The sequence below is a fragment of the Sorex fumeus genome, unplaced genomic scaffold (assembly GCF_029834395.1).
Source record: "Sorex fumeus unplaced genomic scaffold, SorFum_2.1 ptg000115l, whole genome shotgun sequence".
NCBI classification, from domain to species: domain Eukaryota; kingdom Metazoa; phylum Chordata; class Mammalia; order Eulipotyphla; family Soricidae; genus Sorex; species Sorex fumeus.
In genome coordinates, this window is record NW_026606172.1 from 15,188,835 (window position 1) to 15,216,202 (window position 27,368).

Sequence of the window (27,368 nt, forward strand, 5' to 3'; positions counted from 1 at the left end):
GCCAAATAAATCTTTTTCAACATTTATTCAATAGTCTTCATTAACATTTTACTATTTTTTCAGGCAAAAGGGACTTTGAGCTTTTAAAACCTTTTTTTTAATGACTTGCCATGATTCTATAAAAATCTTGTCTTAAATATAACTATCAGCATCTTCAATTAATACTACATATATTGTAGCTTAGTACCCATATGCTAATAAGTCTTTAGTTTGACATATTTCACTTTAATGGGGAAGAATGGAATAGGCTCTTTTCAAGAAAGTGGAAGAGAAACTAGGGAAGGTAGTGCTGGAATTTTTTTTTTTTCAGTTTTTTTTAAACAACTTTTTTATTCAACTGTCAACACATTATATACAAATAGCATTGTGTCATGTATTAATTTTGACATTTGTTTGGGTCAGGGCATTGTTATATTCTTTAAAGGAATGCAGAAAATAAACACAGAACTTTAATTAAAATACAGTGTAACAAGTAGAAAAATTCCTGTTTCAAATGTCCCAGCTTTAGAAAAATCTATGAAGGCAGTGGATATGATTATGCATGTTTCTGATACCTAGCTAAATCCAGTATCGCAGATATGTCTCAATAGTTAAGAATTCCTTTACCCGCCTGACATTCTTATGATTGTCAAGACTATTTCAGAATTAGTGCTACACCAGCAAGAGATCATGTCAAGAAAGCAAGGTTAAGTCGGATGCCAGAGCTCTTGAGCTTTGAATTCACAGCCATGCTACTATTTTGTGTTTATACCAATAGACATGATTTTTTGAAAAGGAGAATTAACTTGGCATTATAAAACCAGGCAGCCAAAAAGCAAAAAGTTAAATTTATAAGTGCCAGGGAGAGATGTCTTTCATCAAAACTGTCATCGTTCAAAAAATGCTTGCAGCATATGTTAAAATAACATTAAGCTTGCATTTTATAAACTTCTCTGCATTCACTTTAAGTGAATTTATATACTGAAAGAAAGACATAACTCACAATAATAGCTTGTTAATACTGAAAGAAGCAAGCTGTGTTCTTAAGAAGAACATTAAGCAGCTGTTTCCAGATGAAGGGAGTCTGTAAATCAGGGTAAATTGGTTTTATCCATGTTTGGTTTTCATTAATTAAATGTTTTAGGGATTTTATGAAGCTAATGTTTACTACACAACATTGCCTTGCTCACTTTAGTGTACACTGTCTTTAACCAGTGTATAATAATGACCTACTTAAAACAGTTTAACTCAATTTTGTGCAGTTGCAACACATATTTTGAGGAAATTTGTTGCTACAGGTGGAGGCAAAAATGAAAAAGCTGACCATTATTTTAAAAATATAAGGTAGGTTTCTTTATTGATAAGTGTTCTATATGCCACTTACTTTTCATTTTTATTTTCACAGGTGGTCATTTCCAAGATAAGATACATGAATTTTACTTATTTTACTTATATTTTGATTGCAAGATAATTTTCCTCTATAGTAGGTGATAATAAGACTATGCCCACAAATTCATAGATTGATATCATTTTAAGTTTCTATCTTTAAAATAGTATAAAAAACTTGTCTTAAAGAAAGTAATTTAGGAAGCTCTAATTCATAGTCACAAGAATTACAAAGTCACAAGAATACTTAAATGAGTAAATGAACATTTTAGAGATAAACATGTTAAATGTAATTGTTATATAAGTTATATACCAAAAAAATTAGTTCTTTCATTAAAAAGTTTAAGTAAGATGTTTATCTCTAGCTTCTGAGATTTACAAAAGAATAGAATGTGAACTGAAAATTCAAAGTGAATATTCTTTGATAGGTTTAGCTTGCTAGGTAAAATGATCCACATTTTGTTGAGCTTTAAAATTCTACTTTTCCAAGCACACTTGCAACTTGAATAGCTTCTAGGTTTTAAAAAGCAAAAAACCTTGTAATTCTTGAAAAGACCTAGAAGACCTGGTGGGAGTAGAGCAACAGTACAGGGGATAGAGCTCTTGCTTTGCACACAGCTGACCTGTGTTAAATGGTACTGGTACTCGACATGGTCCCTGAGTCCTAAGTGGAGTGATCCCTGAGCACAGAGCCATGAGAAAGCCATGGGCACTGCTGTCGATGTCCCCCAAACAAACAAAAAAGTAAACAAACAAATAAAAATAAGTGATTAACTGCATAATGAAAGAGGACGGTCTAAAATGAATAATGCATATCATTACTAACTAGTTCTAAATATAAACATGTGTTTAAGAAATATAATTTCCTCTTAAATGCCACTGCTTCCAAAACTCTAGTATATGATAATTTTAAGAATATATATATACATATATATATAAAATCTACGTTCATAAAAACCATGGAGGTTAATATCAGCTTTATTACAACATTCCTTAAGAAGTTGTTTATTGATTTAGTAAGTTGAAAATAATACATGAAAATAAATATTTAGCAACAATTTGTTTGGCAGCTAACTGTAATCTGACTTTATATTCCTAAATTGCAGCACTGTAGCACTGTCCTCCCGTTGTTCATCGATTTGCTTGAGGTGGGCCCAGTAACGTCTCCATTGTGAGACTCGTTGTTACTGTGTTTGGCATATTGAATACGTCATGCATAGCTTGCCAGGCTTTGCTGTGCAGGCGAGATACTCTCGGTAGCTTGTTGGGCTCTCCAAGAGGGGCAGAGGAATCGAACTCAGGTCGGCCAAGTCGGCCTTGTGCAAGGCAAACGCCCTACCCGCTGTGCTATCGCTTCAGCCCTATCTCTAAATTAACCCCTTTTAAATTCAAACTTATCTCACATTGTAGCCACTAATCCATGGGAAACAAAATACTGTGATATATTTGAACAATTGCATTAAAAAAATCAATAAAAATTGTATGAAAAGAATGGAGTTGGTCCCCCAATAGTCAATGAGAAAGTGCCTTATTGTTTTGGTTCTGCTATAATAACAACCCCAAAATAAATGGAAATGAAAAACATGGACTCCAGATTCACAGAAATCACACCCACAAAGGAGAAAAAAAATGCAAACTAGTAATGACAAACTTATTGGGATGCAGAGATGGGTGTGACAAGAACCCTTTTCCCAGCAACATTCCCAGACTACAAGTATGCCATTTTGATGTAACTTAATTTACTCTTTTAAACTCAGTAACTTTTAAAGCCATTTACTTCATAAGCATAAAGACTTTGATTCTTACCCAAACAATTCCCACATTTAGATGCAGCTCAAAAGATGTCTCAAACTCTTAGCAGAGCACAAAAAGACTTTTAAAATTGAGAATGAATTAAAAAAAAAACCCGCTACTGAAGATAGAACGATTTCCTTGGTTTTGTTAGTTTTGTAACTGGTTGAAGACAATGAACTATTTAAGAGGCACGGCAGATAATTTTTCTACTGTGTCTTTGAAAACATTATGAAGTCATTAAGCTCCCTTCATGAGAGCAAAAGAATGAAGCAATTCTATGCAGAATTCAAAATAAGTCTAAACAAAATTACATAAAAAATGGATTTAGATATGTAATTTAAAATCATAATTACTATAATCATAAGTGATATATTAAATATTAAGATAAACAGTGATATTAAACATTTAAATGTGCATAATTATTTAAAAGCAGTCTTACTTAAAGGGTATTAGCCAATTTTTTAATGAACAGCCAAAAATCTGACCAGGCTCTGATTAGAAAAGTAACAAAAGAGAGAGACTTGCCTGAACTCAGAGCTTAGCACTGCTGGATTTGTCACACATAAACACACACACCCACCCACCCACTCACCCACCCACACACACACAAACATCAAAAATAAATTTTAAAATGTCCAAGCAATGAAGTACATATCAATATCCCACTACTAGTGGTATTTCTTTAGCCAAAATATTTGTTTGCATTTTATTTTTAAAGTGAAAATCACAAAAATAAGATATTTAAACTTGGAAAATTCATTTTTTTAGGCTGACGGTGCTCAGATTTTAGTCCTGGCTCCACATTCAGGGATCACTTCAAAAAAGTATCAGGGGACCACATAAAGTGATGGGGATTAAATTTGAGTTGGCCACATGCAAGGCACGTACCCTTCACGCTAAACTATGTCTCAAGCCTTGAACCTTAGGAAATCCTGTTCTTAAAGGTGAACAGGCAAGCAATCTTGAGAACGTTCTTCAATTATCAGGAAAGTTTTCTTTTTCTAAAATTACAAAAATAAACTAAGCTGCCATAAATGTCATTCTGGGTTTTTCTGTTTGGAGACAGCATGAGGTCTCCAATTTCCCCCTTAGAAATGTAGTTGTGCTGCCATTTCTGTCATCCATGAGTGGATTTTTTTATACTGTAAGATACACAGTTATGAATGATTGGGTCTTAGTCATATAATATTCCAATACTCATTCCTTCACCAGTGCACATTTCCCATCACCAATGCACCAATATTTTCCTCTCCAGTTTCCCTCTCACTACGTACCTCCTTCCATGTCAGACACTTTCTTTCTCTGTCTCTGTCTCTGTGTCTCTGTCTCTTTCTCTCTCTCTGTCTCTGCCCCCCCCCACTCTCTGTCTCTCTTTTGGGCATTAAGGTTTGCAATACAGAAAAGTTACCGTGTATATACCTATACCTATTTTCAATACTCAGTTCTGTCCAGAGCAATCATTTCTATTATTGTCATACTGGTCCCTTCTCTATCTTAACTGTTCTTCACCCCAAAATACACACACACACACACACACACACACACACACACACACATGTACGCCCGTGTGTGCACTGTGACAAGCTTTCAACTATTCCATCTGTGGATGAAATTAACGATTTTTCTTTTATTGAATGCCAATTCATACATGTATCTATCCCCAGTCCCATAGTCATGTCCCCCTGTATTCCTTTTACAGATTCTCATGTCTCTTTTATTTGTGTCCTTCATATAGTGCTTGCTTACATTTTAAGGACTTGGTGGCCTCTCGTAGTTGTTGTTTAATTGCATCTGTTCAGTAAAATAATTGCTAAGAGAACTTAAAATTGTGAGAACAGAATACGTCTTTCCATTGTTTTATGTTCCATTATGTCTTATACTTCAAACATAGCTAATTTACCATACAAACATAATAAAAGCAAAACATATGAATCATATTAACCAATTTTCTTTTCTCAAACACTTTTGTGGAAGAAGTGGTAGCAATGGGTAAATTAGTTATTTCCCTTGAGATACCTGTACTTAAAGAGGTGAAAACTCCTCTTTTTCTGATTCTTTAGTCAAGTATAACAAAAAAAACAACGATAATAGATATATAACTATAAAATAGTTCTAAATAATCTTTAAATTTAAGTGAAAAACTGTCCAGTTATTTCCCAACTCAAATGACCCTTCCTTTTCTTAAATATAATATCTGCCACATATACATAAAAGTAAAGATGATCCTATAGTTCTAATAAGCACATACATTTTTAGATCTTGTGGAAGGGGAAAATATGGGTATATTTAAGGAGTTAGCACAATCTCTATTAAGTAGGGATGAACATTATATGGCCTGTCTCAAAATACACCTGCATACACACAACACATACATATTCTAATAAAATTAATATGATTATTTCTGTATTATTTGTTGTTTTCACTGCAGTGATTGCCATGTGATCAAAACATTTTACCTTTTTGAAATAATGTTGCCAGGCTGACATTTAATCATGTGTGGTATTTTAGGATATATTAATATATCAGTACATTTTTTAAAATAATTAATCTTAGTAATAAAAATTATGCATATGCTAAAACTACTAAGATTAGTTCCAAGCATGTAAAAAGAATTGATCAACATTCTAAGTTAACATTAAAATTATAAATTTTTGGTGATTCCTTCTGTGAGAAACTTTATGGAGATTTCTTTAAAAAACTAATACTAAAATTCTATATAATACATTAATACCATCTGAAGAATAGAAAACATTAATTCAAAAGAATATAAAACTTCTATATTCATAGTATCAATATCAACAATAGTCAAGTCCAAATGCCTTTTGACAAATACCTGGATTAAAAAATACACACAAGCATAGATAACTTGCAATTTAGCGACTCAGTGGATTTTTCAGTATATAAAAATATGACATTTGCTACATAAAACTTAATGTATAAATCTCAAAATAATTATGCTGTGTAAAAGATTCCAGCAAAAACAGATGGTGCATGATTTTATTTATTATGGAATTTGTTAAAGCTCTAGATACTGCAATGGTAGCGATAAAAAGAGAACCAGTGGTTACCTTTATGTAGGGTAGAGTGTAATGAGATTTGAGAAGAAATGACAATAAAAAATAAAAAGAAGTTTTAGAGTGGTTGATTTGTTCAAAGCATTCATTGTAATGATGGTTATATGGAGTATTCATAAAGTAACTGTCATCAAATCACTTATATAAATATTCTGTTTATTATAGAACTGTTACATATATATTACATAAATATATGAATTACACTACAGTCTTTGTAGCATTACTTTGTGATAAAATTTAACTTGATTGATTAAGCTATGTGAAATAAGCCAGAATATGAAAGACTATTTTATAATTTGGGGTGTTTAAATAACTAAAACAAATAATCTGGGAAAACACAACAAAAAACATCTGTTAATTTGTTTGTTTGCTTTTAGGCCACACACAGCTATTTCATGGCTCATTCCTCTCTTCCTACAGGGATCACTCCTCGCAGGACTCAGGGAATAATGTGGTGTAGGGATCAAACTTGTGTCTGCTATGTGCCAGTCAAGTGCCTTAATCCCTCTATAATCTCTCCAGCCCCTAATTTTTTATAGAAAATCTGGTAGCTACAAGAATGTTAGAAAAGGAAAGTGGGAGACATGTCTCTGGAATTTTGGTGGGAGGTGGAAGAAGTATTTATAAATATTGAGATAGGAAGATAGACTATTGAAATTATGCTCGAGGCCCTCCCGTTGTTCATCAATTTGCTTGAGCGGGCCCAGTAACGTCTCCATTGGAGACTTTGTTGTTACTGTGTTTGGCATATCGAATATGTCACTGGTAGCTTGCCAGGCTCTGCCGTGCGGGCGAGATACTCTCGGTAGCTTGCCGGGCTCTCCGAGAGGGGTGGAGGAATCGAACTCGGGTCGGCCATGTTGGCTGAGTGCAAGGCAAACTTCCTACCGCTGTGCTATCGCTCCAGCCCATTGAAATTATATACTTATTAATTATGTCAATAAAATTTTATTTTACTTCAAAGGACTGGAGTGATAGCACAGCAGGCAGGACATTTACCTTACATGCAGCTGATCCAAGTTCTATTCCTCCACCCCTCTCTGAGAGCCCAGCAAGCTACTGAGAGTATGTTGCCCACACAGCAAAGCCTGGCAAGCTATCCATGATGTATTCAATATGTCAAAAACAGTAATAACAAGTTCTCACAATTTGTTGTGAGACGTTACTGGTGCCCACTTGAGCAAATCGATGAACAAGGGGAGAACGGTGCTACAGTGCAGTGCTTACTTTCAAATGACACTACGAATAAATTGAAAAAAAAATTCCCAAAGACAGAAGAAACTGTTGCAAACTATGTATCTGTTAAGACTTCTAACCAATTTTAAAATGTAGGAAGATTTTGAATGGGGTTTTCTCTAAAGCTGTATCAACATTCAATAAGCACATAAACAGATACAAAACATCATTAGTCATTAGTAAAGCAAAAGTCAAAACCAAAGATATATTTCATACATACCAAAATGACTGTATGTAAAAAGACAGCTATTAAAAATGTTGGTAGGGATGTGAAAAAAAAAAGTGGCAAAAGGATGGAAGAAACTGGAACATTCACCTTACTGGAATGAACAAAAAATTATACAGCTACTTGGAAAAACAATCTTGTAATTCATCAGAAACTTAAACCAACAGTTACTCTGTTTATTGATTTTTAGGATAAATACATAAGAGAAATAAAAACTTAAGCTCATTCAAAGTGTACACATGAATGTCAATGGTGCTATTTTCATAACAGACAAAGTGGATACAATTTAAACATAGATGAACTTCTTAACAGATACAAGACATAAGCATAAAAGGGACACTTTTGTAATAGAAAGAAACAAAGTACTAATACATGACAAAATGGATGAACTCAAAGACATTAACTTCAGTGAAAGAAGGCACATACCCCAAGTAATACATGATTACATTCTTATGAAATTAATAGCAAATCCAGTGAGTGAGACAATAAGGTTTATAGTTGAGAAGGGCTAAAGGAGAGGGAATGGAGAGTGATTTTTTTTTTTTTTTTTTTTTTTTTTTTTGCTGTTTGGGTCACACCTGGCGATGCACAGGGGTTACTCATTGCTTTGCACTCAGGAGTTACTCCTGGCGGTGCTCAAGGGATCATATGGGATGCTGGGAATCAAACCTGGGTTGGCTGCATGCAAGGCAAACAACCTACCCGCTGTGCTATCTCTCCAGCCCCTGGAGAGTGATTGTTAATGAAAGAGTTTTATTTTGGACCACAAAATCTCTAAAATCATTGCGAAGATCACAAAACAAAATATATGGAAACAGTGTTGTGCATTTTAATGCTGATATTGAGGCTGCTTTAAAAAGTTCATAAATCAAAAACATGCCATTCTCTCTTGAATATATGCATAAATAGTACACACTCACACACACATAAAATTGACTGCACCGTATTTCAAATTATTGGGTTTGGGATTTTTCATTACTTTTTCTTGCCCAGTTTCTCTGAATTTTCCATTCTATTTGGGATTGTGCACATAAAGGAAATTAAGAGAGCTGTTGAAAAATTACCGTCCATGTGACTTGAACAGTGGTGGGAGTCAACACAACTGGGGTATGCAGACGGACTATGACATCTCCTAATTCCTTCTGTACTTGTCTGTGGTCCACTCCTTGTGCTGGTGGGCTGATATCTACAGGCAATAACAATTTCCATAGTATGATTACTATCATTGTATGAAGCCATTATTATTTAATTAAAAACAATTTCAGAGAAACAAAGAAAATCCTTGTGACAAAAATATGAACGTATACATATGTGCTACCATTCTAGATCACAATTCTGAATTTTTTTTTATTAAAATGTAGTGAAGGCATTTTAAGTTCACATCTTAATTTAAATACGTCATTGTGAGAGAATGTTTTCCTATTATTAAATAGCAAGTGTGTTTTATCACTTCTCTAGAAACATTAGTTTGATATACATATTGTTATATTAAAAAACTTTTGTGTAACTAACGGGGCTGGAGCGATAGCACTGCGGGTAGGGCGTTCGCCTTACAAGCGGCCAACATGGCCGACCCGAGTTCGATTCCTCCGCCCCTCTCGGAGAGCCCGGCAAGCTACCGAGAGTATTCGATATGCCAGACACAGTAACAACAAAGTCTCCAATGGAGACGTTACTGGGCCCGCTCGAGCAAACGGTGTCATATTGCAAAATAGCCATTTAAACAGGTATTTTACCCTCTGTCCCAATTTGTGGAATGTGTGTTCTTTTTCTTTGACCTATTTTAGTCTGGGAATATAAAAGGGAAAATTAAGGAACAGTGGGGTGACTGGGTAAGTGAATTATGTTGTTAATAATAAATTGAGAGTGAAAGGTAAAAAATCCCCACAAAAATTAATAAATGTAATTTTAAGTGAAAGATTTAGAATACTGATAAAATTTCTATATATTTTATACCATGAGCAGGACTCTGATACCTGACAATAAGTAAAGCACCTATTTTGGGGGAAGTGATATATGGAAAGAGACAGAAGAATTTTGTTTTTAAACGATATATTCTCAACCATGAAGAGACGTGTGCTCTTGTTGAAAATTCTCCTAAATATTACTCATTTGTTCAATAAATTGGTAATTTATGTTCATGTGTCCACTAAGAAAAAGAGATACATTGTAGACACTACCAAAATGAAAACAGATACTGAATTTCACATCTACTCAAATTTCTTCATCTGATAAACTGTCATTTTAAAGCTGAAATTTTTTTTCTCCACCTATCTTCTAGACAGAAGAAAACTCAATTTAAAGTGATACGTTTTGGGGGCTAGAGCAATAGTACAGTGGTTAGGGCATGTGCCTTGCAGTGCTAGGTATTCAATCCATACGGTCCCCCAAACCCATCAGGAGTGATCTCTGAGCACAGAGTCTGGAATAAACTCTGAGGAACGGGTGTACAGTGGTTCTTTTTCAAAAACCCTGTTTTCTCAGGATACAACACAATAATTCTACAAAAGATTTTTTTAATGCATGTTTATTTCTGCCATGCTACGTCTTATATTGAACCCACTAACTTAAATTGGGAACAACAGTATAGTGGTCATTTTTTCAATTTCATTTCAATTCTCATCATTATAATTGGTAGAGCAAGATTTTATTTGATATAGAAAAACATTACTTACATTTACTGAGTATATCATGGCCGATCTACCTATTTATGGTCAATTGTGAGGTTGATGGTACGAGTAATTCCTGCCTCAGTACAATAAATTACTCTTGAATTCAATGATATTTGATACATTTGAAAAATAAAAAGATCATATAATAGGCTGTTCTTTGAAAAGAAACACTGAAGAATACAAAGATGTTGAAAGCACGATGTCAAAAAATGATTCTGACATTCAGACACAAAACATGAGTTTTCCTATTAAATATCTCCTAAGAGAACATAAGTCTCTTGTTCTATATAGTTTCTCAACTGGAACCGGCCAGATTACAAACAACTTTTCATTAATCTTCTTTGACCTTTTCACTGAGAAGTTATTTTATGAGTCAAGATTTAGTGACTGGCATAGTTAATGAATGAGCAAGAAGGGTTTGCCCAATTCAATCACAGCAAAATTCTCTCCCCTCCCCCATTATCCCACTGCACCACCCATTGTAGCAGCAACACACACAAAAAAGTTATTTCTATCCACCCATTCAAAAACAACGTGGCACTAGCATTCTTTAACCTAAAACCATACATGTCTTCCCTCTTTTGAGTTCATTAAATTGATTTGCTCATTAAATTTACACACTAAAAGCAATTGAATCTAGGCAAGTTAAAATATAACCAGTTTCAGGTATTCAAATTCCTGGTTGTACATTTTCTTTCTCTTGAGACAGGTTCTTTACCTACAGGCCCTTTATCATCATGGAAAATTAATCACATTACTGTTTAGAGAACAATAGCAAAGTGGCATTCTCTCCTCCCTTGACTGTCATCATGTCAACGACGTTACAGAATCACGTGGGAACGTTATTTCACTGGATTCCTTTAAGGCACCCTTCTCGGTTATAATAGCCTGCTAGTTACTATCACTGAACTACATTGTAATTATAATAATATTTTATGGCTGCATGGATGCTTTTCATAGCATAAAATACTACTTTGAATTATATGTTGCTCAAAGTCTTTGCCATCTAAGAAATAATTAAGTCTTTCTCAGAACCCTGTGGGAAAACGTTTGCAGCATATAGATCTACCACCATTTTCTAGTTTATTAAATTCCCTTCATCTGTGCCTGGGAAGGGAAGTTGCAATGGCTCACCACAAATTAACTCTTAGATTGTAGTAATTTATCCATTTGAAGAGATGGTACTCTAAAAATTCAAGGAGAAAATCTTCTACTTGGATCTGATTGTATTCAGGATTTTTTTGTTTGTTTGTTTTCAGTCAACATAATCATATGCTGAGAGAAAACTTGATTCACTGCATTCTGAAACAAATAGCCCACTTGAAAATCCATCTGGTTGAATAAAACACACAGTGGTGATGCTTGTTAAACCTGGGCCATGTCATGGACAGAATGTGCTTATCGCTAGAGACTGCGAGGTCATGCACACAGAGCTTCTGATATATGGTCTGAGAACCTGTGTCTTTCATGTAGTTCTCAGTAATGCAGATGCTACTTCTATGGGAACCACACCTTGGCTTCTATCCAAACAGAATTCCCACACAATAGAAAGTTTTGCTATTATTAATCTGGAAAATTTATATACAAAAGATTAATTTGGTTATGACATATATATCACCAAAAATGTGGAAACATTGTTTTCTCTCTGATATACAATATGTTACCAAATGAGTCAAGTCTATAGTACGGCACTCTATTTTTATTATTAAGTTTTACTAAATAAACCCTGAGAATTCCAGAAAGAGGATATGCCTCACTAAGATAAACAAAAAGCTTCCTTCTTTACCAGGTTAGGTGTCTAGTGAATTATTTTGAAAATAATTGCAGATACATTCTTCCTAAAATCACTTTGCTCTTCATGCTTTCTTCTAGAACTCATCACCATCAGCAACAATACCTATAGAAATTACCTTGTGTGCGAACAGGATCTGACATTGGGCTTGGATCACTGAGGCCTTGGGGGTTGATTGCTCTCACCATGAATAAATAGATTGTATTTGGTCGCAGTCCTCTCACGGTATAGAGGGTGCTCTTCACATGGTTGGCTACTGTCTGCCAGCTATTGCTCACCGACTGGCTGAAACATGAGCAGAAATTCCCTTTAAAGAACAGTCAAAAAGGCATGGGAGATGGAGTTTGGGTATCAATGACAAAGGTTAATGGCTGAAAATTAAACAAACACACACACACAAAACACTTGAAGTGTTCAGCCCAATAAATGAAACATTTGGATGATTTCCATTTATTCAACAACAAAGCCGAGCCCACCTAACGGAAGTGCCATGCACAACAAAATTAAACTCAGCCCCGAAGATGTGACAGCCCTTTGCTAATGCACAGCAGCCCACTAAATGAATACCTGTAAAAGGAACAGAGGCCAAGATCACAACATCAAGTTTATACAATAAATATGGTCCTCGTAAATGTATATATATACCTTGAAAAGAATTAACCTGCAGAAAGAATAAATGGACTACAGAGTAAATTATGCCAATACATTTTCCTGTTACAAGGTGTGTGTTCTTTTGCATCAATTCCACATGCAATATTTATAATAGAGCCTTCTAAAACTACATATCTGTAAAAGAAGAAAGGAAGCATGTAATGAATATTTCCCCTTGGTCACATTGTTCATAAAATTGTACAATATACAGTATTGTGATTTCTCATCTAGAAATGGTAAAATGCTTCTGACTCTGCATGTGTAGAACCATTAACAGTCAGATACAACTGGGATACAAATCTAGAGCTTCTAATTCTGTCAAATCTGCTTTGTCTAGAATGGGAGGGATGTATTTTTTGGAACTGCAATTTATTTTCTAAGTCATCATTAGCAAAGCATGAGAGTTATGTGGGGCAAAAGTAATTTGAAATTTTAAGAGTATGCAATGATCATTACTTAAAAATGTCATTACTGAAATAGAATGGATAATTTGTCCTATGTTTAAAAGTAACAGCGACTATATAAGGACAAAGAGTAGCACATTAAAACTAAATATAAGCCAATATTTTTTCATTCACATAAACTTTGCATCAGAGTATTAAAAGACTATTTTAGAATTATTTGCCATCTTATAATCTACTTTCTCCTTCTCTGTCCTTTTGAGACAGGCGATGGTTAGAATGGTACCCAGAGGTAAACCCTAACCTAGATTGTATTATTGATGATAAGCATTTTAAGTAATGAATGTACATGTCTTCTTTCTTTTAGCAATTAAACTTACGTGGAATAAAATTTTTATTTGTAGATTTTAATTAACTATAGGTGTAATCCCAAAACACTAGAATTGTTTTATTATAGTCTAATAAGAACACAGTTCTGCAATTTGACACCCCGATGAATGTTACATAACATGCAAAGTACCTGGCCTTTATATCTAGTTCTGATGCCTAAATTTTCATCTTAAGCCTCTACAACAGTCAGAATAAAGAGAAGAGCAAAGTGATTATGTCATGATATAGACTTAGGCATAAAAACTTATATTCCACATTATAATTAAATTATAAATAAGAAAAGTATGGATAAAATATGTTCTTAAAGTTATTTATAAGTGATATCATTTAAGTTCACAGATTGGACAAACCCTTAGGGATAAAAAAGAAAAAAAAAAGAATAGCTCAAGTGGTATATTAGAATAAGGAGCTAAAGGAAAAGTCAATAGAAATCAGAAACTCTCATACCTGAAAGCTTCAATGATATATGCACTTGCTGGAAGAACTCCAGGAGTACCTGGTTGCCAGGATAAGGTGACAGTATTCTTAGTAACATCAGTGACCTGTGGTTTAGATGGTGGTCCTGGCAGGTCATTTAAATCATAATTTTTGCTGATTGCTGCTCCAGATTCTATAGGTCATAGAAACAGAAAGAAAAACCTTCATGTTTTATCAAATACCTGGCAACAGTACTTAAAAGAAGGAAAATAGTTAAATTAAAATTTAAACTATACGACCCACAATTCATGTTCTAAATGAAAGGGGTATGTGAGTATTTTTTTTCCTACAGATTACAAATGTTCACTTTTATCTACGGTCTCTAGACTTTCTTGCCTGTAGACAGAGAAAACAGATGACAAAGTTATCAGGGACAAACATATCACGTTTCATATATGCAAATTTTTTCTGCCAGTATTGCAGCAATTTCTAAGTAGCATAAGACATTTCTACATTGAGTGAATATAAAATCATGGTATCTCCTTTACTTGCTATTTGATAATGAACTAATGACTAAAATGGCCTTGCAAGATATTTTTTATTAGCATAGCTGCAACTTTCTCACCTGTCACATCCAGCACAGCGCTCCAGGAAGTCTCCCCACTCGAGCTTGTGGCCACACAAGTGTAAGTGCCAGTATCAGAAATCTGGGATAAAAAAAGGGCAGAGAATTGTTTTCACTCACTTATAGAACAAGTCCTCAACCTCAGCTTAGCAAGCTTAATTTCTACAAACTTTACTCCTCGGTATCACTTGCTTGTCCAAATCATACCTAAGAGTGAATCTTTTGTATACAATAAATATTAAAATTAACTCAATATTATTTTATTAACATACTTGTCATTACACCTTTATAGTTTGTCTGGGAAATTTTCCTTCCCAGTAACATTTTGTCCTTTTAACTCTAATTTTTTTGAGACATCGCAGTATCAGAGTTAAAGTCAAACAACTCACAATTTTCCAGAATCTTATGACCTTTCAGAGATCAGAAATGTAAAGGTACCCTTTTTATCTCCAGCGGATTCTTTCTGTTTGTGGGCAATACCCAGACTTTCTGAGAGCTTAGTATTGCTCTATATTCAAGGATCACTCCTAATGGACATTCTGGGTGCTAAAACTCAAAGCCAGGTTGTAAGGCAAGTGCCTTACATGCTGCAGTACCTCTTTGGCTCCAGTAGAGTTTTTTTCAGTGGGGAAACTGAGGAAGGTTTTCTCAAAAGGAAACCATCATTCCCTTTTAAAAAAGACTGTCATTCTTTTATGTTGATACTGTAGCAGTGTAGTTGTTTCATTAACCATTTTAAATGTTCTTGTTAATGTTGAAAATGGCAAACATTAATAAATAATTGTTATGATAATTAAGTTCTCTTTTACAAATGTACAGTGCCAGAGTTTCTGCAAATAGACTTTGTCAAAGGTTCAAAGATCACTAAAGGATGCAACTCAAAACCTGCCCTTTTGAATAAACCAACTGGTGGATTCACATTGCAATCAGCATTTACTAATTTTATCTTAGGACTGAGGGAGAAGTGAAACTAGGAAGAGAATCTGATGACCAAGTGATCCAGAAAATATACAATTAAAATTTTACATTGAATATGAGTTTAACTGTTGAAGAAGAATGGAAATTTATTGAATATAATATATGCTGGATTTTAAATATAAGTGTTTTCAAGATTTTAAATATAAGTATCAGTAACTCAACTTTCCACAATTGGATTCTCAGGTAAACTACAAGTCCATGGACATTACTGATGTTTCTCTATTTAATTGATTTTAAATGTTACTATGTATTTTAACTTAAGCTGAAAAATATTCTGGCTTCTCATCCTTGGCTATAAAATCCTTCTTACAATTTAGCCTTCTATTATACAAAGGAATGGGGACTAGTCATTGTAGAAAAACCCATTGTTGCAAATGGAGCTGAGCACACATTATAGTCATTAGAAATCTTTGCATTTAAGAAACATCACTCACAAACTAAACATAATGAGCTGAAGTTGGGTTCTAATGGGATGTTCATTTGAATATGGTCTGTGAAAGGGTAAAAGATTTGCATTTTATTATAGCTGTGGAACTACGATGTAGTACTTGTTATTATGTGTAAATGCTAAAATAGGAGTATGTAGGTAATGCTTCTTAGCTGCATCTCCTTGTCATTGTGTGGAGAAGCAAGTCTGACATTAGCTGTGGTAGGTACACTTTAATGAGTTATTGAAATATTCTGGCTTCTCAAAAGTCACCAATTAGCTGGACTATGAAAACATAGTGTTTATTCTGCCATTTTCCCCCTCCTTGCATTATATACCTAAAAGAAATAGTGAGACACAAAGGAATACGACCTACAGAATCCCTTTCCTGACTCTGAGTTAAGAACTGTAAAACGCATTTTTATCTCCCTTTAAACACAGAGATGTCACAGGGAAAAAAAATTATCTAGAGTTTATCAAAGGCCTAAATCTCATTACTGAAAATCACTCTTCCATCACACCATCACCGCCATTTTCATTGTTATCCCTTTAACACTTAAATAATGCCCTTTTGGTCATGAGAGCTTCATATCTTTTCCATCTATCTTCTTTTATCCATAAAAATGTACTTCAAAGGGAAATTAATATGCCGGTGCACTCTGACACCTACTTTTTTCCTTACGTCCTCAAGAGCAGATATCTCAAAGAGACTACCCAGATGTCTGTCAGAGAATTCAAAGTTTATTTGACATCATCAAACACCCACCTTTAATTACTTCTTTCAAATACTACTGGGAACCTTGACTATTCAAGTACACCCTTTATCTCAGTGGTAGAGTGAAGATGCATTAACCTCCATGGCTCAAGTCTACCTTTAGACCAGAGAGGTTAAATGTTCACAGAGAATAGAGAGTAATTTTTTTAATGACTCCAATTATTTTCAAAGTAGATTAACAATTTGTAATTTGTAAAATGATTAAATATATATTTGTATTTATTTTTCTTTCAGTTGGACTAAGCAGTATTTTTTTATTACTTTCATTCTATTTTAGTCACTGTGCTTTGCAGTTTTACAATACTGTCAATGATAGGGTTTCATGCATACAACGTTCCATTGCCATAATCCCTCTGTCTTCTCTTTCAATATGTCCATTTCCTTTCATCACTCTCCCTAGCTCCCCCTTCAAAATTTCCCCCTCTTCACCTCAACATAAATTGTCTCAAACAAAAATAAACACAGAACATATATTAGCAAATTAAGTATTTATATATGAATATAAATGATATAAAACATCCACTGTGTCTTTGTTTATATGTGTCTGTATGACACAAATAGATATGTGATTATATTTTATTTGCATTATAAGGGAGAAACACACAACACTGTGCTCCAAAAGTATGTGAAAAAAAAAAAAAACTCTTTTTTTTCCCTAGCCTTTGAAAGGAAAAATTCAACATCTTTTTTTTTTTTTTGTATGCTTTTTGTTATAGTTGTTCTCTACTGGTGCTCTAATTCTAACCAGATAACATTACTACTAATTATTCTTCCCTTCTTCCCTATTAATGTTCCAACAATTTATCTTCAGGAACTAATTCATCAACCAACTTCTTTCTGACTCTTATTCCCAATATTTTGATTACAGTACAGTGTCCCCAAATCTTAGCATACGCTTTCCAGATGGAACAGAGGCTAATTATATTTCCAAGATTTTTTTTTCTTTTTTGGTCACACCCAGCAATGCACAGGGGTTACTCCTTCCTCTGCACTCAGGAATTACCCAGGTTGTGCTCATGGGACCATATGGGATGCTGAGAATCGAATCTGGGTTGGCCGCATGCAAGGCAAACACCCTACCCACTGCGCTATTGCTCCAGCCCCTATTTCCAAGATTTTAAGATCACATATTTTTCCCTAGGACAGCGCTTAAACAGATAGGACAATCAGAATATAAGCCAACTATTACTCACCCGTAAATTTTTAATCTGCAGTGTTCCTTGTTCTTGGATAGTTGCTCTTGGATCTCTACCCAGAAAAGTAAATCCTTCCTTTAACCAGCTAATTACAGGAAGAGGATCACCAGTTGCTTTACATTTTAGTAATGCTGTACCATCTACCGCTAATGTTTGGTTTGCTGGGCCTTGTAGAATTATGGGTGGAGGTCTATCTGTTAAAACTAAAGGAAAAGATATTTTCAAAATATTTTAATTTCTTTGAAATTCAGTAATCTTTTATATCTACTGCTTAAACTAAGTTTAATGCCCCCAAGTCATACACCTTACTTATAATGTATTCTGTGAAATTCATATCTAACATTTATTTACCATTTATATGATTGATATTGCATTAAAACATAATATACTGAGGTAAAAAAATGCTTCAAAAATCACTATGGATTATCCATAACTAAGATAATTATTTTATAGCCTCTCAAATTTTAGAAAGGCTTAGAATCATCAGAGTTTGATCAAATTAAAATTAAAATACAAAGAGCTTATGACAGACACAAATGTCCGTTTAACCTCTCATATATAATATATATATACACAGATATATTTATTAAATTAATATGTAGAGCATCATATAGATAAATCTGTATATACTTTTGCTTCTGCTATACACGTTATACATAATGCCATTCATTAAAGCACCAACACATATTATCAGTTTAATAATTATGACTTTTCCAATATATAATATATATTTCTCTATATATATTTGTTAATAGAGTTCATAATATTCAGAGAAGAAAATTTTATTTATGAACCCATGAAAAGACAAACCAAATTCAATGTAAAAAACAAATTAAAATCCCTTGTCTGAAAAGATATAGCGAACTCCTAATCAACTTAATCCTGTCACATCAAAATAAATACTAACATTTGTGCATTATACCTGTAGAAATATTATTAAACTAAGTAAAATAATACCCAAATAGGCGCCTGTTTGAGCAAATCTGTGATCAACAGAATGACAAGTGAAGTGATACGAGCAAAATGATAGAATCTTGTTTGTATAATGTTGAAAGCACACGCTAATCATCTATTTCACTAATTTTTTGGATTTCGCTTATTTGAGAAATTTAAAAAATATTTAAAATGTTAAAATTTAGTATTATGACAATTCTTTGTGTGTGTGAGGGGGCACAACCAGTGGTATTTAGGGCTTACTTCTGGCTCTGTACACAGGAATCACCCCTGGTGGGGTCTGGGGACCATATGGGATGTTGGGGATCAAACTTGGTTTGGCTGCATACAAGGCAAGTGCCCTGCCCACTGCACTATTTCTCTGGTTCAATTCTAAAACATTTGGAAATAATTTTTTGTATCAATATTCATCTAAAGGTTTAATGAAATTCATTTTATTTGTAAATCAAGAATGGAAGACTAATTTATAGACCATTAATAATAATATTTAAGTTTAACGAAAACAAAATGAGTCTGTATTACCTGAATAAAAACTATTATATTTAACATAACTTTGCTACTTTGTTTCAAATTAAATATGCATATAGAATTCAGGCAATGCTGCATGAATGCTTTTGTTTTTATATTCTTAAAATCATTAGCTAGCGCCAGTGGCATCTAATTAATTATTTTTTAACTGTACAAATGAGTAGCTTGTGGTATTTAAAATGAATATGATCAATAATAAAATTGAAAATCTCCTGACCAGAAGCAATGTTCAAAGAGGTTATGAGTGAGAGAGAACTATGGGTTCCTATGACATGAAGGTCAAAGATTAAATAAACATTGGGTTTCTAAAGATTTGTGAACAACTCCACAGCTTTCTCTATGTATTTTAAGTCCTCAGTAAACTATTTTGGAATATGATAGTGTGATATTCATTGTCAAAATAAACAAATTGTTTCTTCTCTCTGGAAGTTTTTGCATTCTCTTTGCTTTATTTATTTAATTAACATGGTAATTTTCTAATTCTCTATAAGGAAAACAATGGCTGGGTCTTTGGAAAGAGAGAAAGATTAGTGCAAGTGAAATAACAGGAAACTCTTCAAAGAGATATTTTGTAACACAATTAAGCATTTTGAAGTATGTTAGTCCAATCTATAATCAGTAAAACTGTCAGTGACATTTTGCACATATTATGACATCAATATTAATGTGCAATATTGAGCAAAACCTGAATCACCAAAAAGTGGCAGTTCATTTTTAGAAATTCATTAATTAAAAATGTCTTGAATGGTAGCATGTATATTTAGGTCTTCAAGTTAGGTCTTCAAGTTAGATTTTTTAACGATGAAAACCAATGAGTCTGTATACCGAGTCTTTCCTTCTGTTTTAGTCAAAGGAACTTGAATTTGTGACTGCATGTCACTGTCACGGTCACTATCCTCCGGTTGGCTGCATGCAAGGCAAATGCCCTACGCACTATACTATTGCTCCTGTGCAGCAAAGATCTTAAACATTCTGTTTAGAATGTTTTTCAGTAGCAGAGACTAAACGTAGCCATTGGTCAGAATATTCTCTATATCAAATGTAAGTACTTGTAGATGTTTGTTGACAGTAACACTCTTAATAACTTTTCAAGAGACTATGAATTTGAGGGGGAGAGATAGTACAGCAAGTAGGGTGCTTGCCTTGCACTGGTGGGCAGAGTTCCATTTCCATCATCCCATATGATTCCCTGAGCCAGTGCAGAACCAGGAGCAAACCCCGGGAAATTCAGTGTGGCCCAAACTATCCCCCCCAAAAATAAAATTAAAAAACTAACTTTTTTTCTCTCATTGTTTTTGAAGAAAGTAAGGTATAAAGAATCAATAATCTTTCCCATAAAAGGAACTAATTTCTCAGCATGGTTACCCAGGACCCTAACTTTCAGTTTCATAGCAGTAAATCTGCAGCTTCAGTCAGTGTGGACATTTACGACTGAGTGTGCCCATAAGTAATGTTTGTCTGTTCCATTTACACTGGTTCCACGTGTGGTTCTGAATCAGGCAATACTATGGGTAGCCATTTAAAACAATTGCCTTTCTATTCATCTTAAATGACCATTTAATCTACATGTAAATTTTAATTCTGTGAAACTGCATAAAATTTTACCAGTAGTGAATCAATGAAATCATGATCTAAATCAAGCTCTTATGTCTCATAAAATGGTATGGGGGGTGACCCTAAAACTCACAATACTCACAGTATAATAGAGAAAAAGCTAGTTTTAATTAATTATTTAAAAATTAATTTGCTTTTGAGGTCACATCCAGCGATTCACAGGGGTTACTCCTAACTCATGCACTCAGAAATTACTCCTGGCGGTGCTCAGGGGACCCTATCGTATGCTGGGATCAAATCTGGGTCAGTCATGTGCAAGGCAAAATGCTATACCTACTGTGCTATCACTCCATCTCTGCAAAAAGTACTTTTAAAATACTAAAGAAGAGGGTCAGAAGCGATAGTACAGCAGGTAGGACTCTTGTATGTGACTGATCCTGGTAGCTCACACAGTCCTCTCAACCCACCAGAAATGATTCCTCAACTCAGAGCCAGAAGTTAAGTCCTGAGCTCTGCAGGGTGTTACACAAAAGCAATCCCCACCCGCCCTCTCAGCCAAAAAAATTCAAAGAATAGGACTTAAGTTTATGCTCAGAAGTTCGTAAATCTAAAATCTACCTCTTACTACGTGGCTGGAGTGATAGCACAGAGGTAGGGTATTTGCCTTGTGCACAGCCAGCCCGGCCGAGCCGGGTTCGATTTCTCTGACACTCTCGGAGAGGCCAGCAAGCTACGGAGCCTATCTCACCCGCATGGCAAAGCCTGGCAAGCTACCTGTGATGTATTAGATATGCCAAACACAATAACAAGAAGTCTCAAAATGGAGACGTTACTGGGCCTGCTCAAGCAAAATCGATAAACAACGGGAGGACAGTGACAATGTGTAATAAACCTCAAATGAAAGAGTGTGAAGAGGCATGCATCGTTTTCAACGTTTGTTATAAATACATGTTCCTCAGTTAAAATTTTTGTAATGCATATGAAAAATAAGAACGTTAACTTCCTTAGTTATAAAATTAATTAAACTTAGTGAATGTATAATTAAGAAGTCATAAGATGTCATAATGTGATTAGTTAACTAAAAACTTATCTTTCTACTGATAATATTATAGAGGATATCTTCTTTCTAAAATATAATTATTGATATCCATTAGAATAATCATGACAGTATAAGACTAAATAAAATCACATAGAATGTACATTTATATACACTAAGACTATGAAACCATCCATTTAAACTGTTCATCAATGTATTTTTAGAACAAAGTAGATTACCTTGGATATTCTCTAGAATAGTGCATTTTAAATTAGGGAGATTTATAAAGTATTGAAAAATATTCTTTTACCTAGATTTAAACTTATAATCTAAACATCAATATAAATGACAAAACTAGTAAATCAGAAAATTCCATGAGCTTCCTTCAAATTCTGAAATAGAAATCATTAATGGCATATGACAAATCTAAAAATAATATCGCACCATCAGTAACTTCCAGTTGAGCTTTGGCTAAAATGCTTCCTGCCACCGTTAGGGCCTGACAGATATAATAACCAGCATCGGAACGTTGAATATTGGTGATTGTGAGATCTCCTGTTGGTGACACAGAGCATCTACTGTTGGGTTGCTGGGGCTGGTTTGGGAAAAGCAGATTCTGCAGAAGCAAATACAATGAATCAGTATCTTACAATATTCTCCTCTGTAAAATGGACAAATAATGCTAGTCAACTTAACTTGTCATTGCATGATTATGAAATGTTTTATTTAGCTATGTTTGTGTTTTACAAACAACACAGTAGGAATTCAACAAAGGATGTGAAAGGTATTTTCTGATTGTTTGAGATACTTTCCTAATTTATAAATTTTCTCTAAAAGCTGCTTAAAGTGTGTGATGGAGATTGACAGTCAAATATGCATCTGTTGTAAAGTTATTGCTGATCTTAACAGCTTTGAAAGAAGATACAAACAATTGCTAGTCTATGGAAGAATAAGCAAATTATTTAAAATATAAGAATATATATAATTTTTCTAAAATATGTACATGAACTTAAAGAATTTCACAATATAATGGTATTTGAATAAAATTACTTTAGTTGTTTTATTTTATTCTGTTTCAAATAATAACTACAAGTCATGTAATATAAATTAAGAAAATTTTATGACAGCAGTAATATTAACTTGGATGACCTATGGTAGCTTACTGTTGTTCAATTAAAGAAAAAAATTTGGGTAAAATAAATCATATTGAGATATGCTTCCAAGTTGTATTATAAATAAGGACATATCAATTTTTATGTTGTATTTACTTACAAAAAAAGAACATTATAACCCTCTGGGATCTGTTTTTCAATATAGTAATTAATTTTCCAGGTTTGTAATTAAACAGTTTCAATACGTTACAATCATGAGGTAATAACATTCAATTAAAGGCATAAGACACATTTTCACCTTAAAATGTTTTTACCCTTGAAGTAATACCAATGGAAGAGGATAAAATAGGGTATTAACACTTTTCAATTACGCTAAATGACTTTAATCCTGCGAATGATGTCCTACTTTAATTAGAAGCTCTTCTCTTTATTGCAACATGATGGATGCCCACTTTATTAGATTCAAGTGTGACACTATAAGCCCACTTTACATAAACATTACCGTGTTATTAAACCCTTTCTAAAAGAAGCAATGTTTGCTAGCATGTCGGGAACATAATTTCAAAATGCTATTGCCCTCTCTCTTATAAAATTTGTATTACTGAATAAGACTAGACATTTTCACACATAGGAACCATAATTTGAGAACCTGCTAATTCTCCTGCAATGTCCAAATATATTACTGAAATAAACCATCTAAAAGAGAAGGGCCTAAATTTTAAAGGCTCTTAAAAATGATACAATAACTCAAAGTGTGCACTTTCCTACAATTAGCCATTAGAACACTAATTTACATAGCACTAATACATCAGATGGGCTTAATTCTCTCTGGGATCCCTTCCTCTACAATGTAATATCAGAACACCTTCTAAATGATTCGCTGACATGGGAAATGGCATATGATTGAGGTTAACCCATCATCTTTATTCTCTGCTTATATGACATAGGCAAAAGAAAATGGATTGCAAGCAAAACCCTAAGACTTTAGAAGCTCTTTTTGCCTTGAAATGCCTGGGTATTCTATTAGTGCTAATTGGCATTATTAGCACATATTGAGGAATATGGACCATTAAGTCCAGGCTCTTAACTCTTTCTATAGATGAATAGTCATAGATCACTGTAAAAATTGGATACTGGAGACAGTAAGACAATTTATTTTTCCTAATATCCTAATTCATGATTTGAAAACTTGCACTTTGTTCAATCACCTCTCTTTTGTTAATACTCATTCTCTCCAAGTCTTACTCTCTGTAAAACAAGACAAATAGCAAATATCACACACACACACACACACACACACACACACGCATATATACACACGCCTAAAATAATGCATGTCTAACTTGGAAGTTTGTATTAAGTATCTGGAATTAAATGCATTTTTCCAAATAACATAAATGGCTTATATTAATGTCAATTTTTCTTTCTTATTTCAATACCATAAAAAACATCATGTTTGAACATAATGTTTATTTAGTTAATCATATTTGTATATGCAGTTCCTTATATCTCCTTGAAGTTATTTTAGAGCATGAAATTAATATGTGAGTTAGCTATATCAATATAATAATATGACAGATTATGACATGATTTAACTCACTGAATGGATTTAGAATAATCAAATAATGCATATAGAATAATCAAATTTTTAGATCTTTATAATTTTTATCAATGGCATAACATTTTATTTGGCCCTCATAATGTGTAAAGCAAATTTATCTATAAATTAATTTAATCATGTTTTCTTTACAAATTTACAGAAAGTAAAATGTTCTCATTTCCCATATTTTATATTATGAAATTAACATACATTAAGTTAAACAGCATTTTAAAGAATGCACCACTCATACGGGGCTGAAAATGACTTCAAATTCTTTCTTTGTGTACGTGGGGTGGGGAAGAACTTAATTAATTAAACTGTGTAGCTTTACACTCACTTTAAAGTTTGGAATATTTTCACCCCAAAGCTAAACTAAGTAAAAATAACAAGAAAATATATGAATAGAATTAGACTTATTAGTTATTAAATAGTTTTAAAATGATTTTGGAACTAAACCTGGGATAATTCTGATGCAGGAACAAAACTGGCCATCATTTCATTTTTTTCCCCCATTGCTACCTTACAGCCTCCAAATCATAAAGTAAATGAATCTGATCAGGGTAATTTAGAAAAGAAAGAACATTTGCCCATCAAATTGTGTTATGTTGCTAGCTTGGAGTAGTCTTGGGATAAATTGAAACCCATGACAATTAGAGATTACAACAGAGAATAATTTCCTGCCCCTCCCCCCTCTACCCAGGTCCTCATATAGTTGAGCGGAGTCAGGAAATTCTAATCAACAGCTTCTCTTATTGCTTTCAAAAGTTTTCTTTATTGGGGTCAGATTTTCAAGTATCTTGGGCCTTTACATCACTGCTTCCATCATTCCTTAGAACATTTTCCCCAGACTTAAACTAACTACAGAGGATGTGGAGAAGGAAAACTAACAATCTATTTCTGAGAATGAAAGACTTCATTGTACAATATTCTAGAAAGCCTAGAAAAACAAACAAGAACCTCTAGGTCTCTCAAGGGTGTCCAGATACATTTTAAGGCAAATTTCGGATTGAGTTGCAGCTCTCAATTCTACTCATTGCTTCAGAACCTAGAAATGCTTTTCCAAGATTGAGATCATATACATGAGAAAAATCATATATCTATTGACTTTCAGCAGCATCTGAAAGGCCAAACTTCCCAGAGACATGCTGAGGAATCAAAACAGGGTACAGCGAAGATCAGAAACATGCTTGTTCTTTCTCTTACATAATATATTAATTTCTTTCAATTTCTACTAGGAAGGAATCCAGAAGAGATACTATAAACTTACACATAAATGGAAGGAAGCTTAATTTAATGAGTCATTAATACTATATATCTATGGAAGAAATTGAAATTTGGTCCAGGCCAATTAGTAATGGATTTTCTGTTTTAGTGTTTTATCAAAACTTTTATCAGGACTTTATATGTGCTAAAGTACTTATTTATCCTAACGTGGCTCAATGTAAAAAAATCATAATTATGTTTATTTTTAGTGACTTTCAATAGCTAGAGTCTTTTTGTTCAACTTTAGAATTTATTTCTCCATTATGCTCTATATTCAGTGCAAGATAAAGACTTTCACATTTTTTATTATTTTTGGTTTGTTTTGTGGTCACACCTGGCCTTGATCAGGGGCTACTTTTTGATTTGTGTTTTAGGCTCACTCTTTGTGACGCTTGGGGAGCTCTATAGTTGTGAGGATTAAGCTCAGGCCTCGAACGTGCAAAGTTTGTGCCCATCCTAATAAGTGATATCGTCAACCCACTACAACATTTAGAAAATTAACACTGAAAAACAAAGACTGTTATATTAGAACATCCTTTAAAATATATCAATTCAGTGTGGTTAATACCAAAGTCCATATAATTAAGAGTAATATGCAAATATTAAATGAGTTAAAATATTTCATAAAAATGGGTCACAATTATACTCACCTGGCTACCTTCTTTCTGCCAAAAAACAGCTGGCTGTGGGTTTCCTTTGGTTTCACAAGGAAATGTCACTGTTCGACCTTGAGCAACAATCTGATCTCTTGGCCTAACCACAAATTGTGGAGGAGCTATAATTCAAAAAGCAAAGAAAGTGAGTAAATATCAGTCAATGACAAAAAAAAAATTAAAGGCAAAACCAGTATTAGTTGTATTGCTCAGGAGCATAGAGAGGCTAAAATTTCTAATTATTTTTTATATGTTTCTCAACTGACAACAGAAAAAGGGATAGACTATTTTATCAAATAAAAACTTTTAGAGGCATATTTGAAATGCTATGCAGCATAATCCCATAGCTCATATGATTCCCAGCTCATAACTTGCATAGAAAATAAACTTCTCATGATTTTCAAACATATTTCATAAAAAATTATTCTCCCAAATTGAGTTTCAAGAGATAAGCATAGAAAAAAATGACTCCCTCGGACAAACATCTCTACCATCTAACAAATATTTCTTATTTTTGTAGTATTTTTGACACTTTGTAAGAAGTATAATAATACCAGAAGACATAAAATAAGATTTCTACTATCAAAGTAATTTTAATTAGAGGTAAAGAGTTGAAAATATTGAAGAATTGAAGACAACAAGAGAGAAC

At 33.6% G+C, this 27,368-nt stretch overlaps 1 protein-coding gene across 5 annotated transcripts in view; it reads right to left on the minus strand.

Annotated features, from left to right (window-relative positions):
* The window catches only part of ROBO2 (roundabout guidance receptor 2), a 641,887-nt gene that overhangs the window by 87,600 nt on the left and 526,919 nt on the right, over positions 1–27,368 (minus strand). For all 5 annotated transcript variants that reach the window (XM_056135437.1, XM_056135436.1, XM_056135440.1 and 2 more), the window contains 7 exons: positions 26,717–26,841; positions 22,536–22,707; positions 18,017–18,222; positions 14,644–14,725; positions 14,049–14,211; positions 12,278–12,444; positions 8,760–8,881 (listed from right to left, as the gene is read on the minus strand). In XM_056135437.1, the coding sequence (XP_055991412.1) occupies positions 8,760–8,881; positions 12,278–12,444; positions 14,049–14,211; positions 14,644–14,725; positions 18,017–18,222; positions 22,536–22,707; positions 26,717–26,841 (1,037 nt within the window). The remainder of the gene's footprint in view (positions 1–8,759; positions 8,882–12,277; positions 12,445–14,048; positions 14,212–14,643; positions 14,726–18,016; positions 18,223–22,535; positions 22,708–26,716; positions 26,842–27,368) is intronic.